Source organism: Meleagris gallopavo, chromosome 5 (genome assembly GCF_905368555.1).
Source record: "Meleagris gallopavo chromosome 5, MGAL_WU_HG_1.1, whole genome shotgun sequence".
NCBI classification, from domain to species: domain Eukaryota; kingdom Metazoa; phylum Chordata; class Aves; order Galliformes; family Phasianidae; genus Meleagris; species Meleagris gallopavo.
Window position 1 is genome coordinate 1768540 of NC_139408.1, and position 25315 is coordinate 1793854.

General features: G+C 42.1%; 1 protein-coding gene and 2 long non-coding RNA genes across 7 annotated transcripts in view; 2 read left to right on the forward strand and 1 right to left on the reverse strand.

Annotated features, from left to right (window-relative positions):
* The window catches only part of MPPED2 (metallophosphoesterase domain containing 2), a 195418-nt gene extending 193974 nt beyond the window's left edge, over positions 1-1444 (forward strand). For all 4 annotated transcript variants that reach the window (XM_085223873.1, XM_085223872.1, XM_085223875.1 and 1 more), the window contains one exon: positions 1-1444. In XM_085223873.1, the coding sequence (XP_085079999.1) occupies positions 1-119 (119 nt within the window). In that variant the 3' untranslated portion in view covers positions 120-1444.
* The window catches only part of LOC146544204 (uncharacterized), a 26074-nt gene continuing 909 nt past the window's right edge, over positions 151-25315 (reverse strand). The window contains exons 2-4 of the long non-coding RNA XR_014883327.1: positions 10696-24741; positions 6976-7201; positions 151-6041 (exon numbers count right to left, since the gene is read on the reverse strand). This is a non-coding gene — a long non-coding RNA (uncharacterized LOC146544204). The remainder of the gene's footprint in view (positions 6042-6975; positions 7202-10695; positions 24742-25315) is intronic.
* Positions 13677-25315, forward strand: part of LOC116216644 (uncharacterized) — a 22635-nt gene continuing 10996 nt past the window's right edge. Inside the window, exons 1-3 of one of the 2 annotated variants that reach the window (XR_014883323.1) lie at positions 13677-13809; positions 21539-21634; positions 22934-22971. This is a non-coding gene — a long non-coding RNA (uncharacterized LOC116216644). Of the gene's footprint in view, positions 13810-21496; positions 21635-22933; positions 22972-25315 lie in introns of those variants that run through there. The other variant, XR_014883324.1, reaches the window with a different exon arrangement.

A 25315-nucleotide genomic window follows, 5' to 3' on the forward strand; every position in this document is an offset into this window, starting at 1 on the left:
GTTATGGCATTATGACAGACGGTTACACAACGTACATCAATGCTTCAACGTGTACAGTCAGCTTTCAACCAACCAACCCTCCAATTATATTTGACCTTCCAACCCCTCAAGGATCATGAAGCACTGCTGCACGTTTGGAACTGAGGAAGGTCTATAAACTGCCATTTTCTAATTACAATACTTGCATTCTGTTACATGTTTATTTCACAATTTTTTGTGGGGGGCATTTTGGGAGGGAGAGTTGAGGGGTTTTTGTTTTGGGGCGGGGGTTTTTTTTAGTAAATTGCTGGTGCAACGAAACAAGACGAAAAGTTAGAGGTTGTGCTTTTTGGAAATGCAGCGTTCATTTGAAATTGGAAAAGCATTGTGAATTTGTAAAATTAATTTTGTTTTTCAATAAACTGCCATTGTAAATTGTTATAGTGTTCTCAAAAGGACAGCCAAGCTTTCTTTTAAGAAGTGAGAGACCTTATTTTAATATTATATGATAAGCTAAAAAAAAAATAGGCAGCATTTAAAAACACCCAAATTTGCACAACTTTTGTTAATGTCGGGTTTTTTTTTTTAAATGTCTTCTTTTCCCTATGATCTAAATGTTAGCTTTTCATCTCTCCATTTATATTCTTTTTTCTTCCTTCCTTTCTTTTTTACTTTTTTTTTTTATAGCATAGACAAGACTTTGGGGTCCATTTGCCTCTTGATATGTGTGCGTGTGCTGAAACTTGTTTCTGTTCACAGTAAAATGCAGCGAGGGGAGAATAGACTTCTCAGTTGTTTGTTTGTCACTACCTGCTTTGTATGGTAAAGAATGGTATAGATAGCCACAGTCTGTATGTGATATCTGCCTTTTATTGTTTGTTTTTAAATTATTTTAGCTTTAAAAAACTGGGAATGAAAGCTGCAAAGAGCAGGCGTTTCATGCAGTAAAAAAAATAATGTAAATGCGGACTCCTTTTAAATATGAATTTATATATATATGTATTTTTTGTGCATTATAACTAAGCTAGGATTTAATATTGCCAGTATAGCATCTGCAAAATTATGCTGTACAGCACATCTAAATTATGAAGGATGTGACACATTTTCCAAGTGCTCAAGGCCTTCCAGAGCCTGAGTTCAATCTTTGTTGTAGTTCAGGCATGTATAGAGTCAAATGGATACAATCGAGCCTAACTAAAATAAGGCTTAGTTGTCCTTTATATTTAAATATTCTTCTTGTCTTTTTATTTCCTTTTTCTTATTTTGCACTGTGTGTAAATGCAATCTTGCTAGCACAAAATGCTGTTGCAGATAGTTATTTCTGTTCTACCACTGTAAATGCTATTGAGCTTTGTTCTGTTTTATGTTAACTTGTTAATGGAATTTAGAAAGCAGTTGTTTCTTTAAATTTATTGTGATATATCTAGCGGCCTTTATATGCAAATAAAATTGCAAGATTTTTAAATATGTGCTTTAAGGGAATTTTACATTTTTCTGTGGCATGAACAGCTGGGGGTGCAGCAGTAAGTAAGAACTTTTCTAATTCTCAATAAATTTTTATGGCTTACCATTCTTAGGATGTCAGCTGGGTCGATAAAGCGCTCAGAATTTCTCTCTCATTTCTCTGCCATCCATCCTTCCGTTCCTGTTTGACAGAAGAGATTTTGTCTTCGGGTTGCGTAATTCAGTGCAACCAGGTTTGCACCGCTAAGCCTTGTAGGATATTGTTTTAGATGACACGAGGAAAAATGGATTAGGTACTAAACGTGTACTTGTTCATTAGTACTGAGCTGCAGGTGCTTTAGGCTTATCCAGCGTGGGTTAAGAAATGAGTGGTCATAGATAAACATAGATAAATAAAATGGATTTTTATTTGAATCTGTTCTCAGTTGTGTGGCTGCAGCAGAATCCATAAATGGCAAGAGAACTTCTTGAGATTATGGTTCATTGTGTGCCTGTAGAATGACAAACACAACGGAACCTGCTGGTATTGTGGCAATACGGTTAAGTATTTAATAACAGAATCTTCTGTTTAGATAGCACTTACTGCTGTGAAAATGTAGTTTCAAAAAAATAAGGTGTTTCTGTGATTCTGCACCTGCAGTAGCGTGAATGCAAGAAATGAGGAGATAAGCAGCCTTCCCATTTGTCTTAATAAGTTGACAACTATTAAGCCTCCTGGTGATGTTGAAATCTTATTGTAACCAAAGATCAGTTCTTCATTTTGGGTGTCAGTTCAGAATCTTTTTCTTTTTTCAGTCAGCAGTGGGTAGACTAGAGAATTGGTTTTCTCAACCACGCCTGTTTGCTGACAAAGAACTCTATGTTTAAGAACATCTGTATTGAACATGGCTGTCTTTCCTCAGATAAAGCTTTTTCTTGGAGGACCAAAAAAAAGCAAACACAACCTTACATACAATGCACCCTGCGTTATTCTCTCTCGCTGGTATTTTGTTTGTTCTTATCACATAAGGAGGAAGGATCCAGTTCCTGGAATACTTCATTGTGCCATGAGCTTCTAGAACAGCCATTGACCTGGATTGCTCTCCAGCCTCCTGACGGACCTGGCAACTCTTCACTGCATGCATGTAGCTAGGACAGGTGCAGTCCGTGATACAGGTCTACATTCATCGCTGCAGGTATTGGTAGTGAGAACTGAGCCATTACTCCTAAAGCTAAAATTTTGAGTCAGCAGGTTTTGCTCAAGGATTTGAGCAGCCCGAAGCCTCCTGGCAACACTCAGATAAATGAAGGCTGGCAGAAGTGCAGCCAGGGGTATGTCTTGAGTAAGGCTGGTAGTGAGTGAGGAAATTCCAGGCGATCCCTTGCAGACATAAAAGTCTGTAGCAGGCTCTGCAATAGGCAAGCTGTGTATGTCGTAAAGTTGTGTATCTTTTGGTTTCAAATATTTGCCTTGTAGCTTTTTGGCCATGGTGTGTAGCAGATAGAATCAAGTTGTCCTGCATTGGAATAGGAGGGCCTTTATTTGTAACAGCCTGAGATTTTTCCCACTTAGACGAGCATCAGGGACAGTCACTGCTTCACCATCAAGCGATGATGACGGTGAATGCACATGTTCATTTAGAGAAATGTGTATTCTTCAGAGGTACTTTCTAAGTGTTTTTTCCTCTTGTATGTTTTTACTCTGGCTCCATCAGCTTCACCATCCTTACAGCTGTTTTTCACCACTTGTTCTTCTCCATGGCAGGATCTCTTCAATTTTATTTTCTCCTTTTCCTTCTTGATTTTAGAAGTTGATCTAGCTTTTCCTCCAGTCTCAGAAAGGCGACGTTCTGGTTCTGAGCAGTTACGAAAAGGCCAGAAAAACATTTGCAGAGATATTTTGGTGTTTTTTTTCTTTCTGTACTCTTTAGAGTCTTTGAAATGTATATGTGTCTATCTACTGTCAGAGGCAGGTAATTTTCCTTTGCTGGATGTCAGCCTTATCTGACAATCGGTGTAAATAGGGCACAGTACGATTTGAAGAACTACTGTTTCACAGGGAGGCAAAACTGCAATGAATCTGCTTCTTTTCAAGGATTTTTCACTACTAAAAGTAGCTCAGTATCCATAAGCAGTATAAAACTTGGATAATAAGTCTTCCTCTGAGATCTGATCCAAGTCCATTGAACTTGCTGGGAGTCATTCTATAGACTTCAGCCGGCTTTGGATCATACACCTGGCATCTGTCTGGATTGTTTCTGTCTATTACTCATCCTTCATACAGGAGGAAATGGTGTGTCCCTGGTTAACATGCAAGAACCTCTTGGCAGGAAGAGGGACCTACCTATTGTAAGTGCTGAATCTTTCCAAGTGATTGATTAATGGCAGTGTAGTCGATTAACCTTTCTTCTTTTGAGAGCAGCTTTCATCTAGTCATCTCGCTAAGGCTGAAAGCAGTCAAGGCCTTTATCAGGGGAGAGCTGTGGAACTGTATGCTCCCCTGAGGTGATTGGTTCCCAATTCACTCTGCATAGTGAATTTAGTGAATTCAGCAGACCTTGAGGTCAAGCATTTATTAGGCTAAGAGACTGTCAAATCAATCTGGTCTACTCCAGGCAAGTTCTACCAGGAGAATGGGTTCTGCCAAGACCGTGTCTAAGAAATAGATTGATGGCTAACTCCTGGTTGAAGCTGCCTTTCTCTTTTCCATTTTCCGTGAATCAGAATTTTTTTCCCCTCGCTGACACCAATATTTTCTCTCTAGACAAATTTTATTAAGGAAACTCCTGGAAATCATCCATAATTTAAGGTGGAGGGAGACATCCAAACTCTGCAGTCCTTCTATTTGGTGTTAAATTGACACAAGGGCTGAAACCTTGCTTTTGACCATACCTGATTGAATTACACTTCTGGAATATTCTTCTCTTACCAACAACCTCCCTCCTTTTTTCTTTTCTTTCTGTTTTTCTTTTTCTTTCTTTCTTTTTTTTTTTTTTTTTCCAGCATGCTGTCTGGTAGTTTAAGTCAGGTAGGGATTCTTATTCTCCCTGCCTGCCATGACTAACTTATTATTAAAGTGCATCAATTTAGATGTGTGCAGGAAAGCCTGCAACAAAGAGCAATGTTTTGTCTTGCCCCTGGCTTGAGGTATAGATCCTAACTTCCTTACAGATTCCTCATTTCTAGTAACCAGTCTTTATGCACTGTCTTTGTTGCTAATTGACATTTACCCACTAAGCAGATTAAATCTTATTATGGCCAGGTGTAGACACCTGCTTCAGCTATTTCAGCCTTCCCAGGACACCCTATGCACTTTTGCAGAAAGTCCTAGCCATCAAAGCACTGTCTACCTCCCAAGGCGCAGAGAAAAGGACTCTAATAAATCACTGTACCTAAGTGCAACATGGAAGACTAAAGTTGGGTTTTAACATTTTCAACTTCGGTTCCTGTCAGCCTAATCAAGAGAAAATGCAAGAGGGAGTTTTAGTGCACTGAATCGGATTTCAGTCATCCATATTGATTTATTTTTCTCCATCTCTCTATCACTTTCCATGCTTTCATCTCTGGCTTGAGCCAGCCAACTTTGTAATGATTCATTCATGACCTGGCTCTAAGGATACATCTTGTTTTGTTCTACTCTCAGTTTTGCTGAGGACGTTTTCCGCAGGCTTAGTTTGCTTTCTGTTGGTTATAGCATAGAACTGGAGAAGTCCTTCAATTCTTCCAGGGCACATTTTCCTTCATTCTTGTTGCACACTTATAGCCACTTGCTTTGTACCTAAAGTTTGCATTCACAAGAGGGGGTCTGACAAGAGCATTTGCCTCAGTATAGGATAACTGAGTGAATGTCTTCTTCAAGGTGAGGTTAGTATTTACCTAAGTAAATGGCTCCGTGGTAGAATAGGATTTGTCAGATGAGGAGGTTGGACTGAAAGGCTTCTAGAAGTTTAGGGCTTTTAAACTACAAAATATTCAAAAGTACGCTTGAAAATGTGGAGTTAAATGTCTGAAGACTTGGTCTTCCTCAAATCTCAATAAAATCTATTCTTCTACTCATGTTACTATTACTGTGACTCAAACATGTCAGTATTGACAGGGGTGTTCTGCGATGATTTTTCTGTTAGAAAAGAACCAACACAAAATATTTAATTTTTTTGCATACAGTGTACAATCCTCTTCACTGTTCACTGCCATGCGAGTATTTCAGCAAAATATTTCTGCTGGCTGCAGGGAGTTGGTCACTCTGCAACTGGAGGAAGAGTGTAATTTTTCTCTTTCGTTGCTGTTGCTAATTGCGAATACCTTGTGTCAGCATGGATCTGATTTGTTTGGGAGCTCATAATACACGCAGCAAGAGATCACCCATGCTGTAAGGCTGAATCTAAAAGGACAGGTTGCTGTAAAGGTAGGAGAAAAGGAATATCTCGACTTCACAAGTTGAAAACTGACTTGCCTAAGATCACACAGCAGATCTCACGTTCTTAACCAAGTCTGCATCTCTCGAACTGTTTTGATGACAGTTTTCCATTTTTTACACTTTGCTTTGGAAATAGGTGGAGAACCCAATTCCTTTGTTTCCCCAACAGCAAAGCTGCTGCTGTGATAATCATCCCTGGATCCTGGAACACAGAATGACAGGGGAGCCTTCTTTCAGCTAGACGGAAAACAAAAATCAAAGCCAATTCCTGCATTTTTAATCAAGCCAGGATACAATGAGGATAAACGGCTAAAACCAGGCTCCTGGTAATAGAGCAAGCAATCTTTGTTAGATGCACAGCAAAAAACCTTATCAATCATCTTAAAGTGCATCTTGTGTTTTTTTTTCTTCAGCAGGCAAATAAGTGATGAATTAGCTTACTTCAAACTCTCTGAAGATCAGCACTAGCATAGATTCTTTGAAAGATCTGAAGCAGGTACAAAATCTTTACGTTACTTTAAGACAGAGACTACAGCTCTGTCAGTAAGACCACCTTGTTATTGGCTTTATGTTATGAGGTATCTAGAGAGTTTTGAAGACTGCATATTTGAACATCGTATTGATGCTGAGGCTTCTGGCTGAAGTCCAACTCAGACTGGGGGAAGAGTAGCAGCTCCTAAGAGGAGCTAAATTGTATTGATTAAGGCTTCCTAATCAGCAGAACTTCTAGTATAGAGTGCTACTGAATTTACTGGAGACTTAAAACTACAAAATACATGGACTTATTATCCATAATCAATTATACTAGACATAAAACTTTGAAATTCAGTAGCTACAGCTGCTTAAAATGAAACTCAGTGTATTTTTGTCTCTGATTGGGATTTCTGTTACTGAGGCTAGATTTTCAGGTATCTTTAGGTTACCAGCAGCATTTGTAATACCTTATTAGATACTGCATCTTTGGTGGTATTTAAATCCATCACCTTACAGTATCTAGAAGTATGGAAAAGGTCTATTTTTGTGTGAGTTCCTGTGCAAAAAAAATCGAATTGATTGCTCCAAGATTACTTTCGTAAAATTTTACTAAGTTACCAGTTAGATTTAAAAACAGTGGATAGCTGCAGTTTAAAATTTACCATTCTTACTGTAATGTCCTGCAGCAAATAGCAGATGATGCAAGGACTCTCCCAGGAAAACCTCAGCTTCATCTCTGTGACAGCAGTGCTCAACCAAGGCTAAGAGCTGCTTCATTTGGTGTTACGTGTCCAACGTGGGAGTCCTTTTAGTGTGAAGCACACAGCAAGCAAGAAGCAGGGAGTGCAGGAACCAGGTAACAGTGTGCTGTTCTTACTGTTGGAGGAGCTATGGGACAAAAATTAAGCAAAAGCAGTTACATAAGTGACCTGTGGCCAAAGTAAGCATAGAATCCTTATTTTCTGAACATGCAGTTTGCAACTGTTTCATTCCTCCAGCTTTTTATTTTTAAAGGTCTTAGAGTGAGAATTAACTGGTTCCCTGATCCTAACTTGCAGGAACTAATTAAAAATAATTATTTTCATACGTTACTTGCTTATACTTTTCAGAACTAGTAGTGTTCCCATGCTTCAGGCAAGATGTATGCTGGTTTATTTAGACAAGCAGTATTTTATTCCTTGTTTACCGAAATCTTTCTTTATTTTCTGATAAAGCTTACGAGGGTATGTAGCAAAGTGACCAGGGTAAAAACAGTTTTAAGTCCATCACAGCTCAGATGTTTCTGTGCATCTGTGAAGTGTTTCACAAAGTTCAGTTCCTTGGGTAGGAGTTGTTCTTTGTTGAAACATTAATCCCAGTTTATTTTTTTTCAGACCAGTCAGTAGGACTTCTATACACCATGCAATAGTATTTTTTTTCTTAAGCTATGTTTTGATAGCCTTAGCTCCCCGGTGTAAAGGCGTGCTTGAACAATGAGGGGAGGTAAACAGTGTGGTTGCTCTGATGATTTAGCTTGCTGACTTTTATATGGAACAAGAGGAAAGCTGGTCGGGTGTCAGCAGTCATTACATTTTGTCTGTGATGTGCTTTCCCAGCACATTGGCACATGTGAGGCTGCCTTCTAACTACTAAAACAGACTTTTCCAAGGAACAAATTATCTATCTGGAGTGTAGTAACCCTATGCAGACAGCCACAGCTGTAGCCTTCAGTGGCTTCAGTAGGATCATGTGTCCTGGCCAGAATATAGATATAAAGGCCATTTAAGCTGTGGTAGCATTATTCATCATGAAAAGCTTAGCCAAATAACAAAAATATCTCTGGTTTTGTTGCTAGACAATTTTAAGAGGATTTTTATTGCAATAAATTAGTCTTGCGTGGTTACAGAACTGCAGTACATAGTTTCAGCATTTCTATGGATTTGATTCTGCGAATTTAGTGATATGGTCGTGTGGGTTAGGGATGTAGGGCTGGGTGCTGTGCTGAAATGGCTGATGAAAGAGGAACACTTCTGCTTCAGTCTAACAAACCCACAGCCCAAGAATGAAGCACTGGTATAACACTGGTAATATTTAAAGGAAGGCCACGCAAAATTTAATCCTCCTTACAAATACGTTTTCATATATACATATATATATATATATATATATATATAAATGTATCATTTCTCAAGTAAATTCGACCAGCAGCAATTACATTGAATTTAGAAATGAACATGAAACATGGTACCTGTGCATTTGTATATTTAGTTATTGAAATACTTGTTTATCTTTTTCTGGCCTCTAAAAATCATTATGTAGCTGTGCTGCTGCTGTTTGTTACTACACCCATAGGCCAATGCTGTGGTGGTAACACGATACATCCAGAGAAAGAGATATGTGCTCTGCCATCTAGGTCAGCTGGTTCTTTTTCCTTTGAGACAAGATAGTAGCTCTTCGTAGCAAATGAAGCCTCTCTAATCTTCAACCATTGTCCATTTACACATGAGTAAATAGGTTAAACTGTTCATAAAATGATAGAATCATACCAAAGAGTAATACAAAGTGGCAGCAGCAAAACTGAAAAGCAGTCCATTATATTCTGCTCTGGCTAGTACCTGCCACCACACCGAAGACGGAGTGCGGTATTGGATAACGATCAGGTTAATGGATATGGGGAAATAGGGTAATTCAGAGAAGAGCCTTGCCTTCATTCCTTCTGCCAGGGGACGTGAGTGCTCTCGCAATGGCCCTCCAGAGCTCAGCCCAGCAATTGGCCAGGTTCCTGCAGGTGAGGGGTGACCAGCACAGCACAGGACCCTGCCCAAACAGCTAAGCAACCTGATTGCACGACACGTGCCTGACTGCACCATGATTGCATCTCTGCGTAAACGAGCAGTGAGTTTCATTACGTTAGTAGTTTTTCTGCCTACTTCTTTGCACTCTAGAAATACGGTATCCTTTTAATCCTCCAGCCTTCAGTGCTACAGCCCGTTTGCTCCTCCTCAGCTGAACCTGCAGGTCTGCTCATGACGGCCACTGGCTGAGCACTGGGACTGCCCTGCCCCTGGGACTGCCTGCCAGCACTGAGAAAAGGCTTCTGGGGTGAGAGGCAACAAGTGCTCCCTGATGGCAACATGTTTTAGAGGATGTTTGCGCCCAAAACAAAACGGTATCTGTCTAGAATATAAATAAGCATAAACAGGTAACAGTACTGCTTTGTCAACCAGGAATGAGTAACTGAGCTAGGCAATTTCCCAAGCCCGTCATAGTCCCTTACATTCTAGAAAGCTGCTATGATCCCGTAATAATCACTGGATGTTAGCTTTCCATTTGGGTAGTTTGTCCAATATAATTCTGCCAGGACTTATGGCTCATCCTTACAATAATAGGTCACCATATGTTTCACATCTGGTCCTTCAGAAAAGCCATATTGCACACGACACCAACTATTTTAGGGTACAGTCTCCAGAGATCCTTAAGTGTGACTAGCAGTCTTGACAGTTTATCAGTTTCACTAATCAGCATTAAAACCTCATTTTACTATTAACAAGCATAATTAGTACTAGTCCAAATGACAAATAAACAACTTTACTAGTTTTGTTTTTAGCAAGCTGATAAAGCTGTTTGTTTTTGTTTTTTTTTTTCTAAAATAAAGGCACCTAAAAAGCCAACAGCAAGTCCACCATTTTGCCACCAAAACTCATTTGTCCAAATTAACCTAAGTTCTCTAGTGATGATAGTGCAGAATTGTGTTTAGTCAGACAACAAGGTTAAGATTATGGATTTCTTCATGTTCGTATCTCTCAGAAATCAGATATCTGTAGTTTGTAATAGGAGAGGGGTGAGTTAGAGTTGCCTGCAATATCTGAATATTCACTGTTAGCTGAAGGCTTCAGTCTACAGTCAGGATCTAACTAGCTTTTATATGAGAGAGAAAAGGCAAAAATAATCCCGTTTGCAGACAACAGTATGCAGAGAAAATGTCTTCTCTTGCCCCACACACCCCATCCTGGGACCTGCTGGTATTTATAGCTTGAAACACTTCATTTTCTATAGGTTTACTGTAGAGGATTGAAACTTGATACAAATTCTTTGTGTGAAAAGTATTTCACATGAAGTTTTCCTGTGAGAATAAAACACAGGAGCCTCCATTACTCACTGACTGCCTCGCACAGTTTTGTGCACATCTTTTGTTCTTAGCCTGTGTCCTAACAGCCTTTTCTCAACATACCATCCCCTAAGATATTAATAAGAGGAGAGTATGCAGAGTGCAGATGTACTTTCTAACTTTTAGTAGTCTGTATTGTGAGACAGTTCTCTACAAGAAGTCAGCCAGGCAAGCTGTGAAAAATCTTTACAAAGAGCCAGAATGCAATAATTTGGTTCTCTTCTCCATTACTCACCAAACGAAAATTCTCCTTGTGCTCCACACAGCGCAGTCTGGCAGCTTTTTAACATCACCAGCTTGGGGGATGCTGTTGGAAGGACTCCCCTGTGTGCCACTGCTGAATGGGCAGGCACAGCAGGCCTCGTGCTCTTCAAGTAAAATGCTTTTTTCTTCCCTCTTTAAAGAAGAGTTTCTTTCCATTACGTTTAGCGAGCATTTGGGATTTCTGGACCCCAGGTGGAATATAACAGGAAGGTATATGTGCTCCCTTAAAACCTTGGGGGGATAAGGGCTAATTTCCAGGTGGCTCATTATAACAGGAAATTGTCTAAAAGTGTTGTGAAATTCTGGACATGCCTTTGCTCTGCATATGCCTGGTAGGCCCTTCTTCCAAGAGCAAAGAATTCCTTCAGTACTTACAGTCAATATCTCCCCTTTTCTTTTTGATGGGCAGAAAGCTGTTTGATCCTTCCAGCACGAGGGTGGCTAATTTAGCATGGATTTGGTGAGCAGCTTTGGGCACTCTGCATCACAGCGGATGACACGGACTGCTTCCTTTGTAGCCGTTACTGTCTCATAGCTACAAAGGGAGGAAAGGCATTTATTCCAATCGCTGCAGTAAGACTGGATTTATTCCCTATCTCACCTTCAGGTAAGTACTGGGGTACGTAGTGGAGGTCCTGACCCAGAGCCACGCTGTGATGTCCCTTTCTGGGCCACTGCTGTCGGCGCAGGCTGGCTCCCTGTCAGGCTGGGAGTGGAGCAGGCGGCAGTGGAAATGGTTTGAAAGCTGTCACTTCTGCGAGCGCCCGGAGCTGTGATGCTAATCAAGAAAAAGGCAGGAGATGGACTGGGTTCTTTACATGAGCAGGGCTCCAGGGTTGAAATTTATTTTGAGCTTGTGCTTATTTTTAGAGCGTTTCTTGCTGTTGTTGTCAAACCTATGCTAAAACAATTACTGTTGCTGAGGGTCACCAGGAGTTCAGCAGTGCTGAAAACCTCCCAGCACCGCTCCGAGGGCCTGCATGGCCAGGCAGGGCAGCCCACACAGACACCGTCGCTTAAAGAAACAGCAGCTTCTTGCCTTCCCTCTTCCTAGTTGTGAATGAAAAGCATATTTGAGCCCTTTTAGCTAATGTCATCAAGGCACATTGCCAAAATCCAGTTCCAGGTACCCCAGCACCAGCCCTGCCGTGCCCTTGCGGGACCTGGCTGCTCCGTTCTTGGCCTGGGGGAGGGACAGGCAGGTGTCAAACTGGCTGCTGCTTCTTTCCAGTGCAGCCCAGGAGACAGGCTGTCCAATAAAGCAAGATAGTGACAAGCTAAAGCCATGACAAGAACAAAACTCAAGTCTTCCAAGGGAGCCCCTCAAACACGCTCCCCCCATGCTCAGCTGCGGGCCTCAAACCACTGCGTTTCTGTCTGGCAAGAGTGTGTGCAAAGAGACGGACTGCTGTCTGCACACCACTTTGGTTTAATTCTCCCATTTCCTAACTGATACACAAAATCGTTTCTTAAGTAACATCATTTTTGCATTTAGAGGAGTTAAGATACTGATTTTTCTGGTCAGTCTGTTGGCTGCAGAATCACAAGTGATGCAAGGCAGCTGTTCCTGCACTTTTAAAGCGTTATTGCTGAGAACTTTATACATCTAAAGGCATAAATAAACCTGCACTAGGAAGAAAGAGTGTGGCAGAAACAGTAGAGATCCTGGGCTCTCTGTTCAAGGCGAAGACAAGAACTTTCTGTAGATGTGACAGAGCACCATGGCTCTCCTCTCCACCAGCAAAGGATTCAACAATCCAAGTAAGCACTGTATTCCTTGTATTTAAACCACATTTATTCTTTTCACGGCCATAAAAAGCAGAACACGTGGGAGGCCGTATCTTCCCCCAAATGGCTTATGTTTTGGCAGTTATGCTTCAAATGAGAGCGGGACAAAAGTTGTGGCTCTGGGGAGGGAGGAAAGATTTAAACAACAACAAAAAAATTTAAAAACTGCCTGCTTTCACTTACCTGATGCACTTTCTGCAGCAGAGCATTGACTGCTGTAAATCTGCATGCACTGTTGAGGAGCTGTACTGTTTCAGATGGAGAGCTGCTTTACATGTTTTTGTGCATTTGTGTATGTATTTTATATATAATTGTAAAATGACATTGTTTTCACTTTTTGTGTGTGTGTCTATATATGCATATATATATATATACACACACCAAAATGTGAAAGAATGTGCTGATATTTTGTACCTTGACATGATGCACAGCAGCTAAAGCACCCTGGTTTCATGGGATATGTGCACACATATGCAAAGACAGTTACTTCAGAACTGTTTTTGTTGTACCCAACTAGCAGGATTTTTAATAGCAGTACTCAAGAAGCTGCAGGAGAGATTTGTTTTCAGTTTCTCAGCCATTCATGAAAAATATTTGCTCGTGGATTAACTTGCTTATAAAATCGGAGCTCTGGTTGTAAGCAGTCTTCAGCACAGGCCTCTTACATGATACAGAAAAGTTGGACTTCTCACCACAAACAGATTTTATTGGGTACTGGGGAACTGCAGTGCAGTTAAACAGGTGCAAGCCTGATCCTGCAGCCAGTGGAGTCAAAGTTTTTGCCACACATCTCAAATCTGAAGATGACCCCAGCTTCTGGTGGAAATAGAGCATGTTTTGTTCTGTGATCAACATGCTTATACTTAATAATTAAAAGTGTGGGTACCGGACAAGCACAGCAGATTCAAAGCAATTTCTCGATGGAGAGACTGGCGCCTTCGGGAAAGGGTCAGTCTTTATTGCCTGTGAGGGTGCTGTCAGCATAAATAATTATCATGAACTTCAACTTCAAGCAATCAAACTTCATTGTATTGAAGGAGCCCCATTAAATGCTTAGATTGTTCTTAATTTGATCTAGTGCGGTCAATTCCCTCGGGAAAGAGAGGCTGAAAAAATCAATATGCCATCGCAAAGGAAGCAGAGGTGTTCTGTCTCATCTAGCAGAGGAAGGAGAACCGTCTGAGGAACGGGAGCCTATCTCATCCTGCTGAAACAAAAGAGTGATGTATCTTTCTGGATGCGGAAGATGCTCATCAGAAGCGCTGGAACCACTTGGAGCAGATGACAAGTTTTGAAGGTAACTTATCAGCTGAGATAAATCAGACTCAAAGTAGTATTTCTTCCACAGTAGTGCTCAGATAACATGTAAGCCTCCTCTCTTCCTTTCCCAGTTCTTCTTATCTAGCCTGTCTGACTGATCAGCCCTGCCAGCGCTCTCCCACTGCTTGCTGAGTGCAGCTGGCGACTGCTGGGACAGGCACTGCTGCTTCTGTCCTTGGGGAGAGGCACAGAGCAGAGAGGCTTCAGTGCATCCTCCCTTTATTTATAGTTCTGCAAGTCACATTACGCTGCTGGTTCCAATTTATTTGTTTTAATCTCCACTTCCTCAGCGGAGATAGTGAAATAACTGCATGTTGAAGGGGAAGGATCCTGGCTTCATGGGCAAAACTATGAATTGCATAGAACCATCCTACTATTCATCATACTTAGGCCTATTTAACTGCCCTGCCTGGACCTGTGTGAGCTCCCCTAATTGAGCTCCATTTTCTACCTTAAGTATCTTTCGCTGTGAACTTCTGTTGTAGTACTTGTTGCAGCTATGCTAGAGGACGTTTAAAAAGTTGAAATAATAGGCGCAGTTTTGTTTTTTAATTAAAACTGCTTTTATTTCTTCTCCGTTAAATATTACCCCCTGTCACTTCGTAGTTATTCTTTTCACCACAGTTCATACTGAAATGTTTTTGAACAAAAGAACCGCTTGCGGTAAGCAGATTTTTTGCCTAGCAGTTTGAAAGTAGAGCTGTAGGTGAAAAACTAACTTTAAAAAAAAAGCAACCACGTAACAGAGAAATATTAATAAATCCAAGGCCATTTATGAAGTAAAATTATTTTTTATTTGCAAGCTTGCCTTACCTGCCTGATTGCAGGATTGCGGATTGCAAGTGCACATAGAACTTCTGCGATCTGAGTTTTCTGCCAAAAAGAAAGTTCTTCTGGATTGTGTTATGGATAACCAAATTAATTTTATGTCAGAGATGTTGCAAATGGCACATATGGAGATTATACAGAAAAATATCATATTTCTCTTTCTCATCATTGGTTGAATATTGGAAAACATTACTTTGTTCAGAGCAGGCATAACAACCCTGCTCTTTCCAATTGGCTTCGGCAGACAAAAGCTGGCTTGCTCTACTCCTCTTTGGTAAAGAAAGACAGCAGGCTTTCACAGGACTTCAGCCTTTCCCCTAGAAGTGAGTTCAGCGTGCATGCTTAAATCCACAGTGAGCAGATAGACAGCTTTCCTTGGCCTTTTCAAAAGAGATGAACAGAACTTGTAGCTTGCTTGTAGCAAACAGCCACCTTTTTGTGTGGGAGAAGATGGCTTTTGACTGACTGACACGGCAGGTGCCACGGGAGCCAAGACAATTCTGCATTTCAACCGATTGTTGTCACTACCAAAGCCTATTATCTAGGGTAATAAAGTTTAAGATTAAGGGGATTCTGCATGTTTGTGTTATTCCCCACAAAGCTTATCTTCTAATAGACCAGCTGCTTTATTGCACTTTGCCCACCCCTTCTCATTGTATGGAGAAGCTGCGTGCACAAATGGGAATGCACTGAGGCAGGCCTTGGCTACCAGCTGGGAATATCGTATCGCCCCCAGCCTCCATCTGGGGGTATTAAGTTACCATCAGTTGCCAGCTGGGAACATCGTGTCTTGCACCTCACCCAGCAAAGCACATCGCACTGCTCTCGGCTCCTGCTGAGGTCAGGACCAGGTTGCATTCCCACTCTTCCTCTCTGGGACTTGGGTGCTCAGCATGCAGCATTTCTTGCTCTGCTGGCCCGCAGCAAGCACGCCCACTTCCTGCTGGAGATGCAAGTATTCAGATGAAGAAGTCTTCTCATTCTTTTCTCTGGCATGTGCCCTTGGAAAAAAATGTCAAATTTCTGTAGCAGAAAGTATTCAGATGAACCTGCCAGCTGTTCATCACTCTGAGAATGCATGCGTTTCTTTCCCTCAAGTCTTAAATCTTGCATTCTCTGAAGGCCACAACATTAAGATAGTACTGCCACGTCTTATACCAAACGCAATCAGCCAACCTCAGGTCAGGATGCAGTGGGATACTCTGTGCATCTCCCTCGCTTCCTTTTTTTTTCCTCTCTGGATATACCCAAATGCACTGTAAGAAATAGCATCCGCTAGTATGACACCCTGCCTTCCTCACAGTGCCCAGGAGATCATTAAAATAATGTTAGCATTTCACTTCCAGTCCAGAGATCTCTCAGTACTTCAAAGGGACATAAACTGGAAGAACAGGCCAACAGGAGCCTCCTGAAATTCAGCAAGTATACGTGCAAAGCTTTGGGCCTAGAAGGAACTTGCCTCTGGAAGCAAGTGTGGGGAGCACCAGGCTGGAAGAAAATGTGGGGACTTGCAAGAGACCTCCAGCACAAGATAGGATGAAGTGAGGATGGCTGAGATGATCCAGGGCTGGAACACCTGTCTTGGGTGGAGAAGCTGCTCTTGTTGGACCTGGAGAAGAGATGGATGGGATGGAATCTAGCAGCAGCTCCCCAAAAACCCAAACAAGTGGTGCCTGGCTCTTCAAAGGGGTGCACGGTGGAAGGACAAGAACTGTCTTAAATTGAAATCTGAGAGGTTCTGAGCGGTAGCAGAAAGTCTTTTTCGCCATGGAAGCAGAGCGGTGGTACAAGTTACTCAGAGATGTTGTACATTTCCATTTTTGGAGTCTGTCAAGATCCAGCTGAATAGAGCAGCAGTAGGTACCTTTGCCTTTGCATGGATAAAGCCTTCTACTGGCAGCTCCATTGCCTGCTTTCCACTTGCAAATCTGCACCCTCTCACCCTGGCTGCTAAAGCTGTACTTCCCAGCCTGCCTATGGCAGTGTTTATTGCTTGTCCTCACACTCCTGTTCTTATCCCACTGTGCTCACGGCAAAGCCCAATATTGCTGTAGTAGCTGCTTCTCATGGGCCACCAGCACGAGCATCACTCTTTTCCCACCTTTTCTCCTACTTTCCTCATTCGGTTGTAGCTTTAGGATTTCTTTGAGAGCTCAAATAATACACAGACACGAAGCTTAACAGCCAACAAGGAGTTTGAGTGGGTATGGATGAAAACTTTGAGGCACAAAAAGGCACTAGCTGGCCTCCGTGTTATCAGTAAATTCTGCAGTGGGAGTCCTTAACAGCCCTGCTGGTAACATATGGGGAGGGGAGAAATGCTGTAGCTTGTTAAAGTCTCTGTTGTACATCTCAAGGCATTCAATACCAGCTCTTCTGATACTTTATAGTTTCAAAACGAAGACTAGGGATGACACGTTTGGTCTTTGGGGGTAATATTACCTTTAATAAACAGGTAAGACTACCTCTAATTTAGAAACTGCAACATCTTTGGGATTGAGTCACAGTGTATGGATGAACTGGAGTTTCAGAACAGCTTCAGACATCACTTATTTCTGTCCCTGATTCAGACACACTCTCTTGCTACTGGCTCAAGAAGGCAAGCACACTACAGATCAATATACTTTAGGGAACAAGTTGGAGGAAGAGGGAGTAATGGTGAGATGATTCTCATATTTCTTTGATACCTATTAATATTACCTTGGTCATAAAATGCAGACCTAAACTTCAGAATAAGGTAGATCTTTGCAGCAAAATGCATAACACTTATGAGTTGGGAGGTCCTGTGAGCATCATTTATGGGGAAAAAAGGGAAGAAAGAGTGGCAGCTGTGAGCCAAAGCGACTCTGCATGGTCTGGAGGACTTGGCTTCTTCTATTCTGAGACATCTGCGTCAGTAATACTCCATTAAGCATAGGTAATAAGGTACACCACCCTCAAAACTCAGAGGCACGGATAAAAATACTAGGTAAGATTAATCAAATATCAACCAAACGTGAGAAGAAATCAGACAGGAAATTTTCCCTTTGGTGATTCACTTTTGGGAAAGATCTAGTCTGTCTAACCAGACATTGAGCTCAGAGCACACGCTGTACATACGCGGTGGTGACAACAACTGCAGCTCACACTCCTGTAAGCTGCTTTATCATAAGGCAACAGCACTTAATTTAGCTCCTAATAAAAAGTGTCAGAAGATTAAGACCAAGCTGAAAATTTCTACCGCCATCCTGGGATTTAGAGGTTATTTTGAAATCATTAATACAGCCACTATTTGAACTCTTGATCAGCGAGTATTAAATTCATCCATAAGTACATAAATCATAAGACATAGGAAAGCAGGGCTACGCAGCACAGGCAGGCCTTTTAAACTTGCTTTTCTCATCTTTGCCAGCAGTTGTAATGTATTTTGTCACCTCCTGAGCTGCATAAAGAAGCAGTGCTACGGCCCTCCCTATGCAATTCTCTCTCTTCATGCCCTGAATTCCCAGGTGACTTATTTCCCTCCCCATGGCTCCCTGGCTTGATTTGTACCACTCCTGAGCACTGAGGAGCAGGCCTGGCTTTGCCCCCTGCTCTTTGCAGCAAGCAGCTGTTTCTGAAGTTCGTTTAGATGATCTGGATGATTCTTGATACATTTGTTGTGTCCTCTAGCTGTGATACCCTGGAAAATCACGCCAACGTGGTGTGTTGAAAAAGGGTGAGATGCATTTCTTGGCTCAGTGTAGTTACGTACTTCCTCATTCCACAGGGAGGTTTGGGTGCATTATGTATTCCTGCATTGATGCTGGGCTGTGCATTAGGGGTGACAGGGCCACCAGGCACTCATCCTTCCTTCCTTTGCCTTGCAGCAGCAGACGAGGTGGTTCCAAGAGGCAGCGCCAGTTCTACTCTGAGGTTTTTGTTGACCATCAGGCTTATTTTTTTGTCATGCTGTGATCTTGCTCATGTGCACGGCTTTTGGATTTTCTCCATCAAGACTGTATTCTGTATTTTATTATGTTGTTGTTGAGTCCATGGCTATGAGTGCTTGTCCAGTGACACAGCAGAGCAGTTCTGACTCGCACACACCATAGTAATAGGTTTAACGACCTGATCCTTGGGCTGTGGTGATAAAGAAGACGACTTGGTTTTCTTTTTAAAGGAGTGGCTAATGGGAAATCACTCTCTAAATTCAGAAAGCTCAACCGCTTATTAAACTGTTTATTCAAAATATAGTCTATATTGGAAGTAGACAAGCCAGCACAGCAGTCAGGGAACTCTAACAGCAATTGTTTTGTTCTGGAAGTTCTTAACAAAAAGCAGTAGATCAGACAAAAGATTGTGCTGATGAGCACGTTTAGTTGATGCTGCCTTCTGACAGCCGCAGTCTTTAAGACAATGGCTATGTTTTCTTCTAGAAACAGCTCATCAGAACAGTGACCCTCACAACACAGATTCCCACAGAGAAATTAATGTTTTCCATTCCACTCTAGAGAATGTTTGGATAAAACTGTCACTCTACAATATTATTCCACTGTTTCATACTCTTTTTTTTTTTTTGGTTTTCTTCGCATAATACTTTTCTACCCTTAAAACAAAGATTCCTATCAAATCTCTGTTTGCCATCGCAGAAAACTGTTGTTTTGGGTTTTTTTTCCAAGCATCCCTTGCCACAGCACTGACAGCTCAGGTTACATTAGGAGATCTCTTAGGAGGTGAAGTGGACTTAGTAATGCATCCGACTTTCATTACTCAGCCAGATTGTGGAGTCTATCAATTATCCCCACATTGACAGTCTAGTGAATTAATTGGCGCGTTTGACAAGGACAGCTATTACCCCGTGTTGTTCTGACAGCTGGGTTTGATATCAGAAATTTGTCAACCTTCGCCTCCACGTAAACTGCTGGATGAACAGATCAGCCCAGGACATATCAAGATTTTTTTTTTTTCCCTGTGCAATCTCAACATCTGGCGATAACCGAAACCCTAAATAAAATCACAGACATTCATAACATCCATAAGCAAACAGCACACCAGACCTGGGCCATAAAACAATCCACTGTCCTGGCTGACAAAATGTTTGAGGAGTCAGAAAACTAATTTATTACCAGAAAAGTTAGCACCCTTCAGTAATGACTTTCCCCGTGTCCTTCAGGTTCCATCCATACTTGCAGGGTGGGAGTATTTTCAGTTTCTCTGAGTTCAGAGGTGACAAGGCAGCTGATAACTTAAACTTCACCTCACTTAGGTGGCAAGATTTGGGTGGTAGCCCGGTGTAAGTTGGATCTGTGCTGTGCTCTGATTGCTGCTGCCCCTGTTTGAGACAGCCAGCACTGACAGTTTCTAATTTTCTGTCTTCTCCATGGCTACTCACAAGAGCTTCTCCCCTGCCTTTTCAGACCAGATTAGAGAATGACTCAGAACTTTAACAAAGAAAACAGCATGCAGGAGTTGGCTGTGGCTCAGTGGCCTCACAGCAGTTGTTGGTCTCCATCCCTCCTTCCTCCCAAGGAAAACACGGGGCTGTTCTCCAGCTCTGTCTTGGCGACTGCCATGCCCCCATCTTTCCCCTCCAGCAGAATTGCCCCCGCAGGTAAAGGCAAACAGACCCACCCTGCAGCCTAAAGTATCTCAGGTGGGAGCCCTCTGATGTGGAAATTCATTAGGCCCAAGATACAGCACCGGTCATGCTTGGACGTTAATTCGTAAACAATTAGTGTGTGTTAAAGCTATTAGAGAGTCAGGGCTTAGGCAGCTCTGTGAAAAAGCAAAGAAAAAACTTCTTATTCCCAGCTCAAGCAATCAAGCAGCAGCTAATTGGCTTTTTCAAGGCCATGTGGCATACTGCACGTGTACCAGCAAAGGGAGCCAAGCACTTCTGTGCAGTACTGCACCCCCAAAGCAAGCATCTTTTCCTTGGAATAAAATGATTTCACTTTTTAAATAATAATCTGGAGAACAGGTTGTAGGCATCTGTTATCCAGATTATCTTAAGGATGAGGTCAGACACGAATGGATGTTGATCTGGGCTCAAAAGCTGTCAAGGAACAGCTGTGTCTGACAGACAGCACCCCAAAACCCCCGTTGGCAGGGCTCCAGGGGCCACTGGTCCCATGGGTTTAGGCCAGCACACTCAACATGGAGCTCCCCAAGCTGGCAAGAGACAAAACATTGAGTCCCAGTCTCAGCATTGTCCTTCAGAGAGCTAAGCATGTGTCTCCACTTAGATGGCAGCTAGGCAGCCTTTCTCCTCTAACTGTATTTCCCTTTCTTCAGAAAGCAAAGAAGAGGAGATCACCCCTCCTTCCATCAGCCAAAATAGTCTGTGGATTAACATGGCTCTTGGTGGAAGTTCAGCACAAGCCAGTATTGGAGTGCACAGCTCTAGAGATCCCAGATCTCTGACTATGCCAGCAGCATTGAGCTAGATTTATTGATAGACACCTAAAGAATCAAAGCACAGTGGCTCAGAGGCAGCTGAGCAGGGGGCTGAGGTCTCATTCCCTCCTAGGCAGTTAGGTGCTCAGCCTCTTATGCACTGCCCACCCTCCCACACTGCAGAGGCTTTAAATCTGTTTCCTGATATCCCACGCTGCTCAAAAGGCCTTGAAAGGACTCGAGTTTTAAATACTGCCAAAATCATGGTGTGGTGAAGCGTTACTGCCAGGAATAGCAGTTGGCTGAAAGCTTCAAAATGTTGAATGACCGCATTATCATTAGATCTGGAAATTACAGGTCTTTTCAAAAGATAGCAATGCAGTTATTTATACCATACTAGTTGTTGATGGCACGTGGTATGAAGACTCAATCATTTGATGCTTGGTGAGAAGATACTTAAGAATGGCTTATGACTCTTCGGCAGGAAAATAGCTGTAATCAGTTCTGTTTTCTCTGACCAGGTCACATGTTGGTGGATCACAAGTTCGTTCAACCCAGTAGGCAGACACACAGCCAAAGCTGAACTTCTTCAGCAGCTACTCCAAGAAAAGTGAATGGTAAGAAGCTACAGTTATGGCATGTTCAGAAAATGAGCAGTAGGTGATCTGGCAGGCTCAGTCCCACAGATCCTTGTAGGAAAACTTTACCTCGTGCAAGTCAGTTGTTCAACTCCCCAAGACAAGGGGCTGCTTGCATCTGCAAGAATTTCCAGTGCTGAGCTGCAGGGCATTTTGCTTTCCATTGGAACAAAAACTGTGATAGTGCCTCAGCCTCATACCATAAAAAAATGGACTGATGATTTTTGTTCTGCATTTTGTCCCCCCAAAAAATGAGAAGTGGAAAGATTGCAAGGGAAACAGGCTGCTTATTCTTTCTGCATCTGGCTGCTAACTTGGTATGAACTGTACAACAAAAGCTGGAAATGTCCCACGGGCAAAACATATCAGAATCTCCTGCAGGTATTATGTGGCACGTTTGGTGACATCACCTTTGAATTAAGTGGCAATCTTAAAGATAATTAGATCAACAAGCAGAGAATGTTACAAAAATTAAAAGCAGTTTGATGGTGAAATGTTTAAATTTTGGAGGCACTGCATTAAATTACGCAGCCATACATCAAATGAATTTTCAAGTCAGAGTGACCTTTGGTTAATGCATATTGAAATAATCCTAGTTTATGAAATATTTGTTGGTGCAGAAAAAAAAAAAAAACCAACATACTCTTAGATTTTGCCTTTTAAAATACTTATTATAGTGTATTAAAAAAGACAGCCTGGTAAGCATTCATTAGCTGCAAAAGAAGCACAGGGATGTGTACAGCTATTGCAGCAAACCACAGTGTTAAATTACCTGAGCTAGAACAGCAGTAGTAGATTCTTTCAGAAAAAAAAGGCTGCTCAAATAGACACAGGCTGTAAGATTACCTTTAAAATGTTTTACTGCGGACCTAAAATAGCTACCCAGCTTTAAAAAAAAGAAAAAGAAAAAAAAAAAAAAAAAAGAGAAGGGGAAGGAAAAAAAAAGAGGGTGAGAAAGAGAACATAATTTCAAAACCCTTAGCTTATTTTTAATTTATAGTCCTTGGAAAAAAAATAAGTGGATAGCCCAATCATTTATATGCCTGGGCAAAAGCAATACATCTATATAAAAGTACAGTGATATATTTCTGTTGCTAGTTTAATGTGCTGCTCTGTGCCCTGCGTGTTCTGATTCATTGGAGAGCAGCAATCATGTCGACAGGAGCTGTTCTTCAGTTCCCATCAGCGACAACTAAAGGCCAATTCAAGGTTGTGGTGGGGTCATGAATCTAACACAGTCACTGATAGAACAATTTCCCTTCCACATGACACCGTCAGTGGGACACAGAGGGAATATACAGCCAAGACTGCAGCAGGTATGTCTTGTTATTCTCATCCCTCCTCTCCCCCCTTCCTTTTTTACTTTTAATTTTTGATGCTGGGCTCTGCTGTTAAGAAGCCTCTAGGGCATACACAGTCAGGAAATAAGAAGAGGGGAAACTTCTCAGCCTTTCAGAATCTAGCATCCTCCTGGCCTCTGTGCAGAGCAGCTCAGCAATATGAGCTCAGTTTGAGAGCCAGATCCACCCCAAGACGATGCGCGCTGTACAGCCATGCCAGCCTTTTAAATGAGGAGCTCTGCAAGCTCTGCAATGACCTCACTTCTGGTACTGTACCTTTTGAATTAATAGAAAGGGCATTTTTATTTGGATTGAACCCCACCAGAGTCACTGGCTTTTCACAGCATGAAGCTTGGACCTGAATTTTGCCTGACACATTCTTTTCACACATTTGTAGTTTATCCTTCCAAGGGACTTGGCACAAGCCTGGAACAAGCCCCAAGAAAAGAGCCAGCTCCTGCTATTGTTTCTGCCATACATGTCCCAGGGAGAGCAGATTTTGGACCAGATGAGTAATATTTCATTCTCATACCACTATTAGTCATGGTGGGTATACAGCATCTGACACGTTAGCGCAATATAGCTGAGAACTTTCAATTAGAACTGCAAATTCTAATCTCTAGCAATGGGGCCCACGTTGAGGAGCATTTCTATTGCACAGATAGAAACAGTGAACACAGTAAGCACTACATTCTGAAAAATTACTTCCAGTACCTAAAGTCTTAAGGCTATGCAGATTTCTGCCTTCCATGTTAAAAAAAAAAACAACAAAACACAAAGAACAGACCTGTAAAAATGGAATCATAGGATGACTAAGGTTTGGTGGAGACTTTAAAGATCATTTAGTTCAAACACCCTGCTGTGTATAGGGTTGCCATCCACTGGATCAGTCTGCCCAGGGCCCCATCCAAGCCATCCACAGTACTCCAGGCAGGGCTTCATGAGAGCAGAGGGGGACAATCCCTTCTCTTTTCCTGCTGGCCACTGCCCTTTTGAGGCAGCCCAGGATATTGTTGGCCTTTTGAGCTTCAAGAGCATACCTCTCACTCACCTCCAGCTTTCTGTCCATCAGACCCCCCAAGACCTTCTCCACTGGGCTGGTCTCAAGGTCTTCTTCTCACAGACTGTACTCAGATCTAGGATTGCCTCAACCCAAGTGCAACAACACTCAAGCCTGTCCAGGTCCCTCTGGATGCCATCCCTTTCTTCTACTTTATCTACTGTACCACTCAGCTTAGTGTCATCGGCAAACTTGCTGAGGGTACGCTCAATCCAATGGTTTATGGTGTTGACAAAGATGTTGAAGTATATTTATCCCAAGGCTGACTCCTAGGGGACACCACTCGTGACCAGCTCCACCTGGATATAGAACCATTGTCATCAACCCTCTGGCTACAACCATCCAACCAATTCTTTATCCACTCAGTAGTCCATCCTTTAAATCTATCTCTCTCCAGTTTAGAGATAAAGATGTCAAAGGCCTTGTGCAAGTCCAAGTAGATGACGTCAGTTGTCCTTCCTTTGTCCACTGATGCTGTCCACCAGGTTGGTCAGGCACGATCTGCCATTGGTGAAGCTGTGTTGGCTGTCTCGGATCACCTCTTCATCTTGCATGTGCCTTAGCATCTCTTCCAGGCAGATAAGATCCGTGATCTTCCCAGGAAAATGTGTCCATGTGTCCATGGAGATCCAGACAACTTTCTCAGCTCCAGAGATGGCCCCTTCAGGCTGGGACTCCCTGAAAATCTATTACAAATTCTATCGTTATAATTCTATAATCTATTAAATTCTATCATGATAATTCTGTAAATTCTGTCATCATAAAATCTATTCCATAAATCTGTTACAAATTCTACGATTCTGTGATTCTGTGAAAAGCAAAACCAGGACAGCAATGGTGGGCCTATGTCTGTGCAGGGCTATAAATGTAGGGCTTCGACACCCAGCGTGTCACACCCTTACCAGCTGCAAGTACTGAAATCACTGTGTTCCTGGGAAACACTGAAACAAAATTAGCAAAAAGTTCAAAAAGCTCAGATCTAAAAATATAGCTGCAATTCACAATTCCCTTTAATAGAACCTTATTCCTGCACTTGGTGTAACTGAAGGTATTTATAGACAGGGTAAAAAGATGGAATGGAGATTTGTATTTATGAATAATAAAGCAGCTGTGAATGGGAAGAAGCAAGGTTGTGTAACACACCACCTTCTGCAGTGATGTCCCAGCAAGGACGGGAGCTCCAGTTCTGGTTCAGGCCTGGCAGCTGTACACACAGCTCCTTGGGGCACCATGTTGCTGTGAGCACGGTGGGGCAGCACG